The following is a 15720-nucleotide window of genomic DNA, read 5'->3' on the forward strand; positions in this document are numbered from 1 at the left end:
CTGTCAGAGGGTCAGTACTGAGGGAGTGCCGCACTGTCAGAGGGTCAGTGCGGAGGGAGTGCCGCACTGTCAGAGGGTCAGTACTGAGGGGGTGCCGCACTGTCAGAGGGTCAGTACTGAGGGAGTGCCGCACTGTCAGAGGGTCAGTACTGAGGGAGTGCCGCACTGTCAGAGGGTCAGTACTGAGGGAGTGTCGCACTGTCAGAGGGTCAGTACTGAGGGGGTGCCGCACTGTCAGAGGGTCAGTACTGAGGGAGTGCCGCACTGTCAGAGGGTCAGTGCGGAGGGAGTGCCGCACTGTCAGAGGGTCGGTACTGAGGGAGTGCCGCACTGTCAGAGGGTCAGTACTGAGGGAGTGCCGCACTGTCAGAGGGTCAGTACTGAGGGAGTGCCGCACTGTCAGAGGGTCAGTACTGAGGGAGTGCCGCACTGTCAGAGGGCCAGTACTGAGGGAGTGCCGCACTGTCAGAGGGTCAGTACTGAGGGAGTGACGCACTGTCAGAGGGTCAGTACTGAGGGAGTGCTGCACTGTCAGAGGGTCAGTACTGAGGGAGTGCCACACTGTCCAACCTCACCCCCTGTCCCCTTCACCGAGTCCAATTCACCCTGATTCCCTCCAGCCCCTACAACTCTCCCTATCTCTGTAACCTCCTCCAGCCCAAGGTGTTTAGTGTATTTCGACGTGGGGCTGAGGGGAATGTTTGTTTGTTTGTTTGTGTGTTGTTGGGGATGGAGAAAGAAATCTCCCTCTCAAACGTCTCTCGCAATCCCGAAACTCTGTTTCTCCATCGAAACCTGATGCGCGCCCCCGAGGGGGCGGGGCGCGCCCCCGAGCCTATAAATAGGTGAAGGTGTGGCAGCTGCAGGTAGACGAGAGCAGCAGAGGAAGCAGCAAGAACGCCAGGAGGGTCTCCCGCAGCTGAATCAAAAGTTTCCAAACAAACTTCAGAGTTTGAAAAGTTGTTGGACAAGTTGCCTGTGTTTCACTGTCGCTAAGTTGTGGGACAAGTTGTGAAGGGCTAGTTGCCTCTTGTGTGTCAGTTTCACTCTCTCTGCTGTCGGTTTCACTCGCTGAGTTTCCTCGCTCAGCCATGGCCAATTCTGGACTCCAGATGCTGGGTTTTACCCTGGCCCTGGTGGGTCTAGCTGCCCTAGTGGCCAGCACCATCATGCCCCAGTGGGAAATGTCCAGCTATGCCGGGGACAACATCATCACCGCCCAGGCGGTCTACAAGGGATTGTGGATGAACTGTGTGTATCAGAGCACCGGGCAGATCCAGTGCAAGGTGTATGACTCCATCCTGGCTTTGGGAGGTAAGATTTGAACCTGCTTTATCTGTCTCTGGTGCTGTTGTGTGTCTCCATCTGTCTCTGTTGTCCTGTGTGTCTGTTATTCTGTGTCTTTGCGTGTCCCTTTGTCTCCATTAATAATAATTGCTTATTGTCACAAGTAAGCTTCGATGGCATTGCTGTGAAAAGCTCCTAGTAGCCACATTCCGGCGCCTGTTCGGGGAGGCCGGTACGGGAATTGAACCCGTGTTGCTGCCTTGTTCTGCATTACAAGCCAGCTCTTTAGCCCAGTGTGCTAAACCAGCCCCATTGTTCTGTGTCCCTCCTATGTGTGTGTTTCTCTGTCTCTATTCTGTGTTTGTGTGCGTCTATCTATCTGTTATTCTGTGTCCCTGTGTGGTGTCTGTTTTGTGTGTGTGTCCATCTATCTGTGTGTCTCTGTTATTCTGTGTCCTTTTTATTGTTCTGTGTGTCTGTGGTATCTGTTATTTGGAATCCATGTGTGGGTCTGTACATCTGTAATTGTGTGTCTGTCTGCATTGCTCTGTGTGTGTGTGTGTGAGGGGGGGGGGGGGGTTTCAATGGGCGTGATCTAACTAGCAAACTCCCTCAAAATAATATAGAATCAAAGTTTTTAGAAAATGTAATTTCTTCAAAAGCTGTTTTTCTTCTTTGTTAAAATGTCCTTTTTTAAATTATTAAAATAAAGTATTTTCTGTCCTTTGGTAAATGGTCTGTTTATGGCCAGCTTGGTGTTAAATCTGACCACCTATTTCCGCCTGGTGTTGGATTTGAAACAAAACAGTGCCATTTGAGAAAGAAGGTTTTGTTGGGTTCCTGTACCTGGGAGAGGTGGGGGAGGGGAATGGGGAAATCCAGGCAGTTTCACTTCATCTTTCCTTTGTTCCTGTTTGTTTGTGTCAACATTCAGAATGCTCTGTGTGTCTCTCTCTGTCTCTGTGTGTGCCTCTCTCTGTCTCTGTGTGTGTCTCTCTCTGTCTCTGTGTGTGTCTCTCTCTGTCTCTCTCTCTCTGTCTGTGTGTTCCAGGGTTCCTGATACACTCCCTGAACCTTGGGCCGAAGTTAGATGTGACAAATGCCTTTGGGATTAAGCCTGGGAGCAGAATTGTCATTGTACTGGGAGCCATTTTGTGTGTGTGTGTGGCTTTATCTTATCTCACTGGTGAAATTTAAACACCAATATTGATAAACTCTCAGTTGGTGAGGTCAGATTAATTCAACACTCTGACAATAAACGGGCCATAAACAGCATTGTTTAACTAAGATACTGAGATAGGTGAGCGTTGGTGCTAATGCTAGAATGGGGTTGGAGGCTGGGATTTGAGGCCACCACACTCTGGGAGAAGGGGGGCGGCTACCTCGATTTGAGGGTGTGTCTCTCTCTCTCTCTGTGTGTCTCTCTGTCTGTGTCTGTCTCTCTCTCTCTCCCACCCATGCCGAGTTCATAGAATTTATCATAGAATTTACAGTGCAGAAGGAGGCCATTCGGCCCATCGAGTCTGCACCACACCTCCACCCTATTCCCATAACCCAGTAAACCCCACCCAACACTAAGGGCAATTTTGGACACTAAGGGCAATTTTATCATGGCCAATCCACCTAACCTGCACATCTTTGGACTGTGGGAGGAAACCGGACCACCCGGAGGAAACCCACGCAGACACGGGGAGAACGTGCAGACTCCGCACAGACAGTGACCCAAGCCGGAATCGAACCTGGGACCCTGGAGCTGTGAAGCAATTATGCTAGCCACAATGCTACCGAGTTGGCTGACGCTGGGTGGTTACGAATTTTTGTTCTGACTGAGGTTGTGACTGCCCTGGGCTAGGGAGGGGAGAGACTGCTGCCGTTCCTCGTGGTGTGGGGGTATGGGCCCCGGATAGCCCTGAGAGGGGGTGGCCTGGGTTCTTCCTTCTCTGCGGAACTCCCCAGGGTGGATTGGGGGGGGGGGGGGTGCACTCCTGCTAATGGCTCATTGGAATGTTGCCTAGCCTCAGTTGGTACCTCCTCCACCCTCTCACTCCCTATCTGGCTTGAAACCTTGCACCATGCAACTGCCCGATGGGGCTGGGTGTGTTCCACCCTTCCCTCCCAGGAAGGACCAGGAACTGAGGTCTGTCCCTGACAGTGGGGTGTTCCCATGACAACTCCATGTGTGTGTTTCAAACTCCGGAATTCCCGCCTCCATTCCATTGCTGCCCCTCATGGTGGCGGGGGGGGGGGGGGGGGCGCGTGCCGGGTAGTCTTGCTCTGCACCAGATGATTGGCCGATACTATTGGCCTCCGTGCCCTAAGGGACAACAGGCGCTGAAATTTACGGGCAGCACGGTAGCATTGTGGATAGCACAATTGCTTCACAGCTCCAGGGTCCCAGGTTCGATTCCCGGCTTGGGTCACTGTCTGTGCGGAGTCTGCACGTCCTCCCCGTGTGTGCGTGGGTTTCCTCCGGGTGCTCCGGTTTCCTCCCACAGTCCAAAGATGTGCAGGTTAGGTGGATTGGCCGTGCTAAATTGCCCTTCGTGTCCAAAATTGCCCTTAGGGTGGGGTTACTGGGTTACGGGGATAGGGTAGAGGTGTTGACCTTGGGTAGGGTGCTCTTTCCAAGAGCCGGTGCAGACTCGATGGGCCGAATGGCCTCCTTCTGCACTGTAAATTCTATGAAATGTCTTCACCCAGTGTTGGTCGCCGAGCGTTGGGGTGGGTGGGGGCAGCAGAGACTTTGGGGGGAGGGGTTTGAATGTGGGAGGGGCGGGTTGGTGAGGAAGTAACTTTAGCCAATTCGGCCGATTGGGTTGGTGGGGGGGGGGGAAATGAGGGGCAGCGAGTAGGAATGGGGTCAAAGGTGGGGGGGGGGGGGAAGGAGTGAGTGGCAGCGAGTAGGAAGGGGGTCAAAGGTGGGGGGGGGGAAGGAGTGAGTGGCAGCGAGTAGGAATGGGGTCAAAGGTGGGGGGGAAGGAGTGAGTGGCAGCGAGTAGGAATGGGGTCAAAGGTGGGGGGGGGGGGGAAGGAGTGAGTGGCAGCGAGTAGGAATGGGGTCAAAGATGGGGGGGGGAAGGAGTGAGTGGCAGCGAGTAGGAATGGGGTCAAAGGTGGGGGGGGGGGGAAAGGAGTGAGTGGCAGCGAGTAGGAATGGGGTCAAAGGTGGGGGGGGGGGTCGGAAGAGCAGAAAAACGAACAAACAGGAAACCGTGATTTGACTGTTGGCGCCATGCTGGCTGTGGGATCTTGCTGTGTGCCTGGTTTGGCTGTTGCCATTCCTGTGCTGCACTCCAGGGGGAAAGGGGAGTCCTTTTGTTGGCTGTGATGCCTCTCTCGGGCTGGAACACAATCTCTCTCTCTCTGCCTGGTGGTGTTCCTGGGTTTAGTCGGCGGTTACGTTGCCTGTTTTTAATCAGTAACTAAACTGGTTAACCGTGACCACACGCCTCGCTAACCCTCCTGCAGCAGTAACCCTCTCTCTACCCTCCCCTCCGGCTGTGAGGGACCAGGGAGGGAACTCTCCATGGGATTGGTGGGGAGGGTTGACTTGTTCGGGGGGGGGGGTCCCATCTATCTGTCGGTCAACATTCTAACCCCCCCATTCTTTTTTTCTTCTTCTTTCCAGCGTCTCTTCAAGCGACCCGTGCCCTGATGGTGGTTGGCATCGTGCTTGGCGTGCTGGCAGTTGGCATCAGCACTGTGGGCATGAAGTGCACCAAGTGTGGCGGCGAAGACAAAGTGAGGAAGTCCCGGATCGCGATGGGCGGGGGCATCGCTTTTCTCCTGGCAGGTGAGCTCGCCAGTATAACTCCTGTTTGGCTGGTTCCCCCCCCCCCCCCCCCCACCCCCCAATGTGTTGTCCCAATGGCTGCAACAGTGGCACCCGAGAGGGACGGGTCCCAGGTCCAAATGGTATCCTGTGTCATTGGAGGAAGGGGCAGGGGGTGTGTGGAGTTGGGGGGTTGTCCTGTGCCCCTGCTTTGATTGGGAGGGGGGGGGGGGGGGGTTGAGGGCAGAATCCATTGAGATCCCAATCCAACCTCCACAATGAATCCATGTTGATATTAATCAGTCCTTCCTGTGTCTTTCCCCTCTTCACCCCTCCTCCAGCCCCTGTACCCCTCCTGATCTCTGTAGCCCTCCCTCCTGATCTCTGTAGCCCTCCCTCCTGATCTCTGTAGCCCTCCCTCCCGATCTCTGTAGCCCGATCTCTGTAGCCCCCTCATAACCTCCTCCAGCCCCCTACCCCCTCCCTATCTCTGTAGCCCTCCCACCCGATCTCTGTAACCTCCTCCAGCCCCCTACCCCCCTCCCTATCTCTGTAGCCCTCCCACCCGATCTCTGTAACCTCCTCCAGCCCCCTACCCCCCTCCCTATCTCTGTAGCCCTCCCTCCCTATCTCTGTAGCCCTCCCACCCGATCTCTGTAACCTCCCACAAACCTCCCTATCTCTGTAACCTCCTCCAGCCCCTACACACCCTCCCTATCTCTGTAACCTCCTCCAGCCCCTGTAACTCTCCCCTATCTCTGTAACCTCCTCCAGTCCCCTACACCCCTCCCTATCTCTGTAACCACCTCCGGTCCCCTCCAATCCTCCCCTCCAACCCTCCCTACCTCTGTAACCTCCTCCAGTCTCCTACACCCCCTCCCTATCTCTGTAACCTCCTCCAGTCTCCTACACCCCCTCCCTATGTCTGTAACCTCCTACAAACCCCCCATAACCTCCTCCAGCCCCCCCCCCCCCATGCCTCTCTCTTCCCTGAATACCAAATTGGGATTCTGTGTCGATGTGAGTGTCTGTGAATCATTGTGGGCATATTAATGGAGTTAATGGCTCCAGAATGAATTCCTGTTCTGGGCGGAGTATATCTTGCAACCCTGTGAAACACTCTGTAATCTCAGCTGCATTTTGTCTTGTCAATGTTCGACCTGCCCAATGATGATTTAATTTTCTCCTCTCCCTATTTCTCTTTCTGAACAGGTCTCTGTGCCCTGATTGGTGCTTCGTGGTTTGGGAATCGGATTATTCGCGAGTTCTACGACCCACTCAAGCCGGTTAACACCAAGTAATTACTCTCTCCATTTCTCCAGGGGGGGGGGCAGTTAGTGAGGGGTTAATTCAGCAGTGCTGCTGAAACGCTCTTTAATTCACAGTTTGCAGTTGCCAGGCCCCCACCCCGGGCTTTGCGAAATCTTGCTGGAGAGTTGTTGTCGAACCGGTCGATCGTGTTCCTCCACCCACCAAGTCAACAAGCTGTTCGCCACGTGGCGAGCAATTTTTTTGGGGGGGGGGGGGGGGCGTTCACAAGGCTGGGACTGGAGGAGGGCCGAGGTCTCGGAGGGGGCTGGAGGAGGTTAGAGAGACGGCAATCCAGGGCGGCGCAGTGGCTAGCACTGCTGCCTCTCGGCGCCGAGGTCCCAGGTTCAATCCTGGCCCTGGGTCACTGTCCGTGTGGAGTTTGCACATTCTCCCCGTATTTCGCCCCCACAACCCAAAGATGTGCAGGGCAGGAGGATTGGCCACGCTAAATTATATAATGTATAATATAATAATTTTTTATTATTGTCACAAGTGGGCTTACATTAACACTGCAATGACGTTACTGTGAAAAACCCCTAGTCGCCACATTCCGGCGCCTGTTTGGGTACACGGAGGGCGAATTCAGAATGTCCAATTCACCTAACAGCACGTCTTTCGGGACTTGTGGGAGGAAACCGGAGCACCCGGAGGAAACCCACGCAGACACGGGGAGAACGTGCAGACTCCGCGCAGACAGTGACCCAAGCCGGGAATCGAACCCGGGACCCTGGTGCTGTGAGGCAGCAGTGCTAACCACTGCGCTACCATGTCCTTCTGGGTCGCTATCTCTCTAACCTCCTCTAGCCTCTACAACTCTCCGAGATCTCGTCCCTTAATTGGGGGGGGGGGGGGGGAAATACTTGGGTACTCTAAATTTAAAAGAGAGATGGTGATCTGTCCCCACCAGTACTGCACCCCAGTGTTATACAGTGACAGACCCGTCCCCACCAGTACTGTACCCCAGTGTTATACAGTGACAGACCCGTCCCCACCAGTACTGTACCCCAGTGTTATACAGTGACAGACCCGTCCCCACCAGTACTGTACCCCAGTGTTACACAGTGACAGACCCGTCCCCACCAGTACTGTACCCCAGTGTTATACAGTGACAGACCCGTCCCCACCAGTACTGTACCCCAGTGTTATACAGTGACAGACCCGTCCCCACCAGTACTGTACCCGTGTTATACAGTGACAGACCCGTCCCCACCAGTACTGTACCCCAGTGTTATACAGTGACAGACCCGTCCCCACCAGTACTGTACCCGTGTTATACAGTGACAGACCCGTCCCCACCAGTACTGTACCCCAGTGTTACACAGTGACAGACCCGTCCCCACCAGTACTGTACCCCAGTGTTACACAGTGACAGACCCGTCCCCACCAGTACTGTACCCCAGTGTTATACAGTGACAGACCCGTCCCCACCAGTACTGTACCCCAGTGTTATACAGTGACAGACCCGTCCCCACCAGTACTGTACCCCAGTGTTACACAGTGACAGACCCGTCCCCACCAGTACTGTACCCCAGTGTTATACAGTGACAGACCCGTCCCCACCAGTACTGTACCCCAGTGTTATACAGTGACAGACCCGTCCCCACCAGTACTGTACTCGTGTTATACAGTGACAGACCCGTCCCCACCAGTACTGTACCCCAGTGTTATACAGTGACAGACCCGTCCCCACCAGTACTGTACCCGTGTTATACAGTGACAGACCCGTCCGCACCAGTACTGTACCCCAGTGTTACACAGTGACAGACCCGTCCCCACCAGTACTGTACCCCAGTGTTACACAGTGACAGACCCGTCCCCACCAGTACTGTACCCCAGTGTTACACAGTGACAGACCCGTCCCCACCAGTACTGTACCCCAGTGTTACACAGTTAGACCCGTCCCCACCAGTACTGTACCCCAGTGTTATACAGAGACAGACCCGTCCCCACCAGTACTGTACCCCAGTGTTACACAGTGACAGACCCGTCCCCACCAGTACTGTACCCCAGTGTTATACTGTGACAGACCCGTCCCCACCAGTACTGTACCCCAGTGTTATACAGTGACAGACCCGTCCCCACCAGTACTGTACCCCAGTGTTATACAGTGACAGACCCGTCCCCACCAGTACTGTACCCCAGTGTTATACTGTGACAGACCCGTCCCCACCAGTACTGTACCCCAGTGTTATAAAGTGACAGACCCGTCCCCACCAGTACTGTACCCCAGTGTTATACAGTGACAGACCCGTCCCCACCAGTACTGTACCCCAGTGTTATACAGTGACAGACCCGTCCCCACCAGTACTGTACCCCAGTGTTATACAGTGACAGACCCATCCCCACCAGTAATGTACCCCAGTGTTATACAGTTAGACCCGTCCCCACCAGTACTGTACCCCAGTGTTATACAGAGACAGACCCGTCCCCACCAGTACTGTACCCCAGTGTTATACAGTTAGACCCGTCCCCACCAGTACTGTACCCCAGTGTTATACAGTGACAGACCCGTCCCCACCAGTACTGTACCCCAGTGTTATACAGTGACAGACCCGTCCCCACCAGTACTGTCCCCCAGTGTTATAGTGACAGACCCGTCCCCACCAGTACTGTACCCCAGTGTTATACAGAGACAGACCCGTCCCCACCAGTACTGTACCCCAGTGTTATACAGTGACAGACCCGTCCCCACCAGTACTGTACCCCAGTGTTATACTGTGACAGACCCGTCCCCACCAGTACTGTACCCCAGTGTTATACAGTGACAGACCCGTCCCCACCAGTACTGTACCCCGGTGTTATACAGTGACAGACCCATCCCCACCAGTAATGTACCCCAGTGTTATACAGTGACAGACCCATCCCCACCAGTACTGTACCCCAGTGTTATACAGTGACAGACCCGTCCCCACCAGTACTGTACCCCAGTGTTATACAGTGACAGACCCGTCCCCACCAGTACTGTACCCCAGTGTTATACAGTGACAGACCCGTCCCCACCAGTACTGTACCCCAGTGTTATACAGTGACAGACCCGTCCCCACCAGTACTGTACCCCAGTGTTATACTGTGACAGACCCGTCCCCACCAGTACTGTACCCCAGTGTTATACAGTGACAGACCCGTCCCCACCAGTACTGTACCCCAGTGTTATACAGTGACAGACCCGTCCCCACCAGTACTGTACCCCAGTGTTATACTGTGACAGACCCGTCCCCACCAGTACTGTACCCCAGTGTTATAAAGTGACAGACCCGTCCCCACCAGTACTGTACCCCAGTGTTATACAGTGACAGACCCGTCCCCACCAGTACTGTACCCCAGTGTTATACAGTGACAGACCCATCCCCACCAGTAATGTACCCCAGTGTTATACAGTTAGACCCGTCCCCACCAGTACTGTACCCCAGTGTTATACAGAGACAGACCCGTCCCCACCAGTACTGTACCCCAGTGTTATACAGTTAGACCCGTCCCCACCAGTACTGTACCCCAGTGTTATACAGAGACAGACCCGTCCCCACCAGTACTGTGCCCCAGTGTTATACAGAGACAGACCCGTCCCCACCAGTACTGTACCCCAGTGTTATACAGTGACAGACCCGTCCCCACCAGTACTGTACCCCAGTGTTATACAGTGACAGACCCGTCCCCACCAGTACTGTCCCCCAGTGTTATAGTGACAGACCCGTCCCCACCAGTACTGTACCCCAGTGTTATACAGAGACAGACCCGTCCCCACCAGTACTGTACCCCAGTGTTATACAGTGACAGACCCGTCCCCACCAGTACTGTACCCCAGTGTTATACTGTGACAGACCCGTCCCCACCAGTACTGTACCCCAGTGTTATACAGTGACAGACCCGTCCCCACCAGTACTGTACCCCGGTGTTATACAGTGACAGACCCATCCCCACCAGTAATGTACCCCAGTGTTATACAGTGACAGACCCATCCCCACCAGTACTGTACCCCAGTGTTATACAGTGACAGACCCGTCCCCACCAGTACTGTACCCCAGTGTTATACAGTGACAGACCCGTCCCCACCAGTACTGTACCCCAGTGTTATACAGTGACAGACCCGTCCCCACCAGTACTGTACCCCAGTGTTATACAGTGACAGACCCGTCCCCACCAGTACTGTACCCCAGTGTTATACTGTGACAGACCCGTCCCCACCAGTACTGTACCCCAGTGTTATACAGTGACAGACCCGTCCCCACCAGTACTGTACCCCGGTGTTATACAGTGACAGACCCATCCCCACCAGTAATGTACCCCAGTGTTATACAGTGACAGACCCATCCCCACCAGTACTGTACCCCAGTGTTATACAGTGACAGACCCATCCCCACCAGTACTGTACCCCAGTGTTATACAGTGACAGACCTGTCCCCACCAGTACTGTACCCCAGTGTTACACAGCGACAGACCCGTCCCCACCAGTACTGTACCCCAGTGTTATACAGTGACAGACCCATCCCCACCAGTACTGTACCCCAGTGTTATACAGTGACAGACCCATCCCCACCAGTACTGTACCCCAGTGTTATACAGTGACAGACCTGTCCCCACCAGTACTGTACCCCAGTGTTACACAGCGACAGACCCGTCCCCACCAGTACTGTACCCCAGTGATATACAGTGACAGACCTGTCCCCACCAGTACTGTACCCCAGTGTTACACAGCGACAGATCCGTCCTCACCAGTACTGTACCCCAATGTTATACAGTGACAGACCCGTCCCCACCAGTACCGTACCCCAGTGTTAAACACTGACAGACCCGTCCCCACCAGTACTGTACCCCAGTGTTATACAGTGACAGACCCGTCCCCACCAGTACTGTACCCCGGTGTTGTACAGTGACAGACCCCGTCCCCAGCAGTACTGTACCCCAGTGTTACACAGCGACAGACCCGTCCTCACCAGTACTGTACCCCAATGTTATACAGTGACAGACCCGTCCCCACCAGTACCGTACCCCAGTGTTATACACTGACAGACCCGTCCCCACCAGTACTGTAACCCAGTGTTATACAGTGACAGACCCGTCCCCACCAGTACTGTACCCAGTGTTATACAGTGACAGACCAGTCTCCACCAGTACTGTACCCCGGTGTTATACAGTGACAGACCCATCCCCACCAGTAATGTACCCCAGTGTTATACAGTGACAGACCCATCCCCACCAGTACTGTACCCCAGTGTTATACAGTGACAGACCCATCCCCACCAGTACTGTACCCCAGTGTTATACAGTGACAGACCCATCCCCACCAGTACTGTATCCCAGTGTTATACAGTGACAGACCTGTCCCCACCAGTACTGTACCCCAGTGTTATACAGTGACAGACCCGTCCCCACCAGTACTGTACCCCGGTGTTGTACAGTGACAGACCCCGTCCCCAGCAGTACTGTACCCCAGTGTTATACAGTGACAGACCCGTGCCCACCAGTACTGTACGCCAGTGTTATACAGTGACAGACCCGTCCCCACCAGTACTGTACCCCAGTGTTATACAGTGACAGACCCGTCCCCACCAGTACTGTACCCCAGTGTTATACAGTGACAGACCCGTCCCCACCAGTACTGTACCCCAGTGTTATACAGTGACAGACCTGTCCCCACCAGTACTGTACCCCAGTGTTATCAGTGACAGACCTGTCCCCACCAGTACTGTACCCCAGTGTTATATAGTGACAGACCCGTCCCCGCCAGTACTGTACCCCAGTGTTATACAGAGACAGACCTGCCCCCACCAGTACTGTACCCCAGTGTTATACAGTGACAGACCCGTCCCCACCAGTACTGTACCCCAGTGTTATACAGAGACAGACCTGCCCCCACCAGTACTGTACCCCAGTGTTATACAGTGACAGACCCGTCCCCACCAGTACTGTACCCCAGTGTTATACAGAGACAGACCCGTCCCCACCCGCATTTTATTTCCTATTGAAATCTTGCTAAACTGGGGTGGGGGGGGGAGGTTATCAGGGATAGGCTCCTGGAGCCAGCTCCCAATCTGTTTTGATCACAGTGAGAGGTCTTGCAACATCAGGTTAAAGCCCAACAGGTTGGTTTCAAACACCAGCTTTAACCTGGTGTTGTGAGACTTCTTACTGTGCTGTCCCAGTCCGACGCCGGTATCTCCACATCAACCTGTTTTGAATCTAACGCCTCCGCTTTCCTCTTTCGCAGGTACGAGTTTGGGTCGGCGATCTTTGTTAACTGGGCCGCGGCGGCTCTGATCCTCATCGGGGGCGGGATGCTGAGTTGCTCTTGCTCCAAGAAGGACAATTACGCACGCTCCTACCCCAAATCAAAGCCCAGGTCCAAACCTCCCAGTAACAAGGAGTTTGTGTGAATCCCCAGTGGGGGTGGGGGGGCGAGCTTGTTAATGCGCTGCTGGTATAGCGACCGTAACCTCTTTTGGAGAAGTCCTTCGCGGATTGGGAAGAGCCAGCGAGGGGTCGATGGAAGGGGGCATTGAGTTTCCAGTCGAACCGTGTAAATTTCAGCTCGAGGATGATAAAATGAGAATCGTGTGAATTTAATTTTAATTTTTTTTTTATTGTTGTTGATGTTCAATCGCTTTCTTTCCCCAAATGTTTTATAGCTGGGAGGGAGGGAGGGGATTGGTGGAACTGCTCAGGTTTCACGGCAACGCGATTGTTTTATTCCACCGGATGTTGAACACCAGACGCCTCGAATCACTTTTTTTAAACTTAAATTAAATGTCCTAATATTTCAGGTAGTCTTTTGTGTTCTGGTATCTGCGAGATTGTGGGACGGAATGGTAATAAATTACAACTTGCTGCTTTGGGCCGGGGAAATGGACAGTCAATCATTTCCCTTTTTAAAGAAAAAAATGATGTTGTGGGTCTACTTATTTTATCCACTATTGCGGGACGAGCATTTTTTTAAAAAAAATAATAAAATAAATAATCACCCCCTTTTTCTTGTGTTGCCTGGGAGTGACGAGGTTTGTACTCTGGTTGAGAGATTTCCAAACTGTGCACTTTGGCTATGTTTGTTGAAATCTTCCTGTGCTTCCCCTGCCCCCCCCTGATTTCTGACTTCTTTCACTTAGAGGCTGGTCAGACCTGGAGAGCATACCTCCCCCCTCCAACGATCTCCTTCAAATTAATCCGCCTCAAAGTCGTTAATATTGTAACCATTTCCCCCCCCCACCATTGGAGGCTGCATTAACCCCGCTACCCCCCCCCCCCCTCTGCCGGGGGGCGCCCCCCGAGGATGCAGTTCGCACTGGGCGAGAGTCTAACTCCTGTCCCATCCACCCGATGGAGGGGGAGAGGCGGGGGAAACTGTCCCCAGCTCCACTTCGCCCCACGAGTCTTAAAGCCACGGAGCCCGACGGCCATAATTTTTTTTTATAATGTAAAAGAATTTTTCCTTCTGCGATGCTGTACATGTGCCTGGATTTGCGGGATTTTTCGAGTTCGTTGAGTTGTTTTTTTAAGGATTGTACTTGTACATGTTATAAATAAAGTTTCTTAACCTCTGCGCCTGTCGTTCTGTCTCTGTTGGCTGGATTGCGGAGTAGGGGAGGAGGAGGAGGGGGGGGTGGTGGTTAGAGATGAGACCTCTCTCCTTGTTCGGTGTGCGCTAACGGTCGTTGGGCTACCCAGGCAGGCCCAGATGGGTGGGCGTTGGCTGTTCTGGGAGCTGACAGATTAATGTGGCCTCGCCACCCCTGCCTCGGGCTGGCCAATCCACCCTGATTGCTGCCACATCTGGTTGAACCAGCCGCCCCGAGAATGTTAACCCTTACACACCCGCATGGGTCGGTCATTTGTCCACGGGATGCGATCACAACTGGCCGGGCCCAGCATTTATGGCCCATCCCTAATTGCCCCTTGAGAAGGTGGTGGGTGTGTCGCCTTCTTGAGCCGCTGCAGTCCGTGTGGTGTAGGTACACCCACTTACATAGAACATAGACAATACAGCACAGAACAGGCCCTTCGGCCCACGATGTTGTGCCGAACCTTTGTCCTAGATTAATCATAGATTATCATTGAATTTACAGTGCAGAAGGAGGCCATTCGGCCCTTTGAGTCTGCACCGGCTCTTGGAAAGAGCACCCTACCCAAACTCAACACCTCCACCCAACACCAAGGGCAATTTGGACATTAAGGGCAATTTATCATTGGCCAATTCACCTAACCCGCACATCTTTGGACTGTGGGAGGAAACTGGAGCACCCGGAGGAAACCCACGCAGACAGGGGGAGGACGTGCAGACTCCGCACAGACAGTGACCCAAGCCGGAATCGAACCTGGGACCATGGAGCTGTGAAGCAATTGTGCTATCCACAATGCTACCGTGCTGCCCTTAAGAACAAATAAATCTACACTATATCATTTTACCGTAATCCACGTACCTATCCAATAGCTGCTTGAAGGTCCCTTCCACAGGCAGTGCATTCCATGCCCCCACTACTCTCTGGGTAAAGAACCTACCTCTGATATCCCTCCTATATCTTCCACCTTTCACCTTAAATTTATGTCCCCTTGTAATGGTTTGTTCCACCCGGGGAAAAAGTCTCTGACTGTCTATCTATTCCCCTGATCATCTTATAAACCTCTATCAAGTCGCCCCTCATCCTTCTCCGTTCTAATGAGAAAAGGCCTAGCACCCTCAACCTTTCCTCGTAAGACCTACTCTCCATTCCAGGCAACATCCTGGTAAATCTTCTTTGCACCTTTTCCAGAGCTTCCACATCCTTCCTAAAATGAGGCGACCAGAACTGTACACAGTACTCCAAATGTGGCCTTAGCAAAGTTTTGTACAGCTGCATCATCACCTCACGGCTCTTAAATTCAATCCCTCTGTTAATGAACGCGAGCACACCATAGGCCTTCTTCACAGCTCTATCCACTTGAGTGGCAACTTTCAAAGATGTATGAACATAGACCCCAAGATCTCTCTGCTCCTCCACATTGCCAAGAACTCTACCGTTAACCCTGTATTCCGCATTAATCTGTTGCTGTTACCCCACTGTGCTGTTAGGGAGGGAGTTCCAGGATTTTGCCCCCAGCGACAGTGAAGGAACGGCCGATATATTTCCCAGTCGGGGTGGGGAGTGACTCGGAGGGGAACCTCCAGGTGGTGGGGTTCCCAGGTATCTGCTGCTCTTGTCCATCTAGATGGTTGTGGGTCTGGAAGGTGCTGTCGAATGATCTTTGGCAACATGCCCCCACAGAAACAGCCCATTCGGCCCATCTGCCCCATGCTGATGTTTCGGCTCCACACCAGTTTCCTCCCCTCCCTCTCTCCAGATCCTTCTATTCCTCTTATTTTTCCCTGTGTGTTTATTCAGCTT

General features: G+C 53.4%; 1 protein-coding gene across 1 annotated transcript; it reads left to right on the forward strand.

Annotated features, from left to right (window-relative positions):
• The first annotated feature begins 853 nt into the window (after positions 1-853).
• LOC140404643 (claudin-7-like) lies at positions 854-13901 on the forward strand. The gene is made up of 4 exons (XM_072493255.1): positions 854-1314; positions 4916-5080; positions 6272-6356; positions 12576-13901. The coding sequence occupies exons 1-4, from the start codon at positions 1092-1094 to the stop codon at positions 12739-12741; spliced, it is 639 nt and encodes a 212-aa protein (XP_072349356.1). The 5' UTR covers positions 854-1091; the 3' UTR covers positions 12742-13901.
• The last annotated feature ends 1819 nt before the right edge of the window (positions 13902-15720 follow it).

This window comes from Scyliorhinus torazame, chromosome 31 (assembly GCF_047496885.1).
Source record: "Scyliorhinus torazame isolate Kashiwa2021f chromosome 31, sScyTor2.1, whole genome shotgun sequence".
Lineage (NCBI taxonomy): Eukaryota > Metazoa > Chordata > Chondrichthyes > Carcharhiniformes > Scyliorhinidae > Scyliorhinus > Scyliorhinus torazame.

Coding starts and splice junctions, on each gene's coding strand:
- LOC140404643 (XM_072493255.1), top strand. CDS start 1,092: ATGGCCAATTCTGGACTCCAGATGCTGGGTTTTACCCTGGCCCTGGTG. Junction 1,315..4,915: donor CTCCATCCTGGCTTTGGGAG/GTAAGATTTGAA, acceptor TCTTCTTTCCAG/CGTCTCTTCAAGCGACCCGT. Junction 6,357..12,575: donor CTCAAGCCGGTTAACACCAA/GTAATTACTCTC, acceptor CCTCTTTCGCAG/GTACGAGTTTGGGTCGGCGA.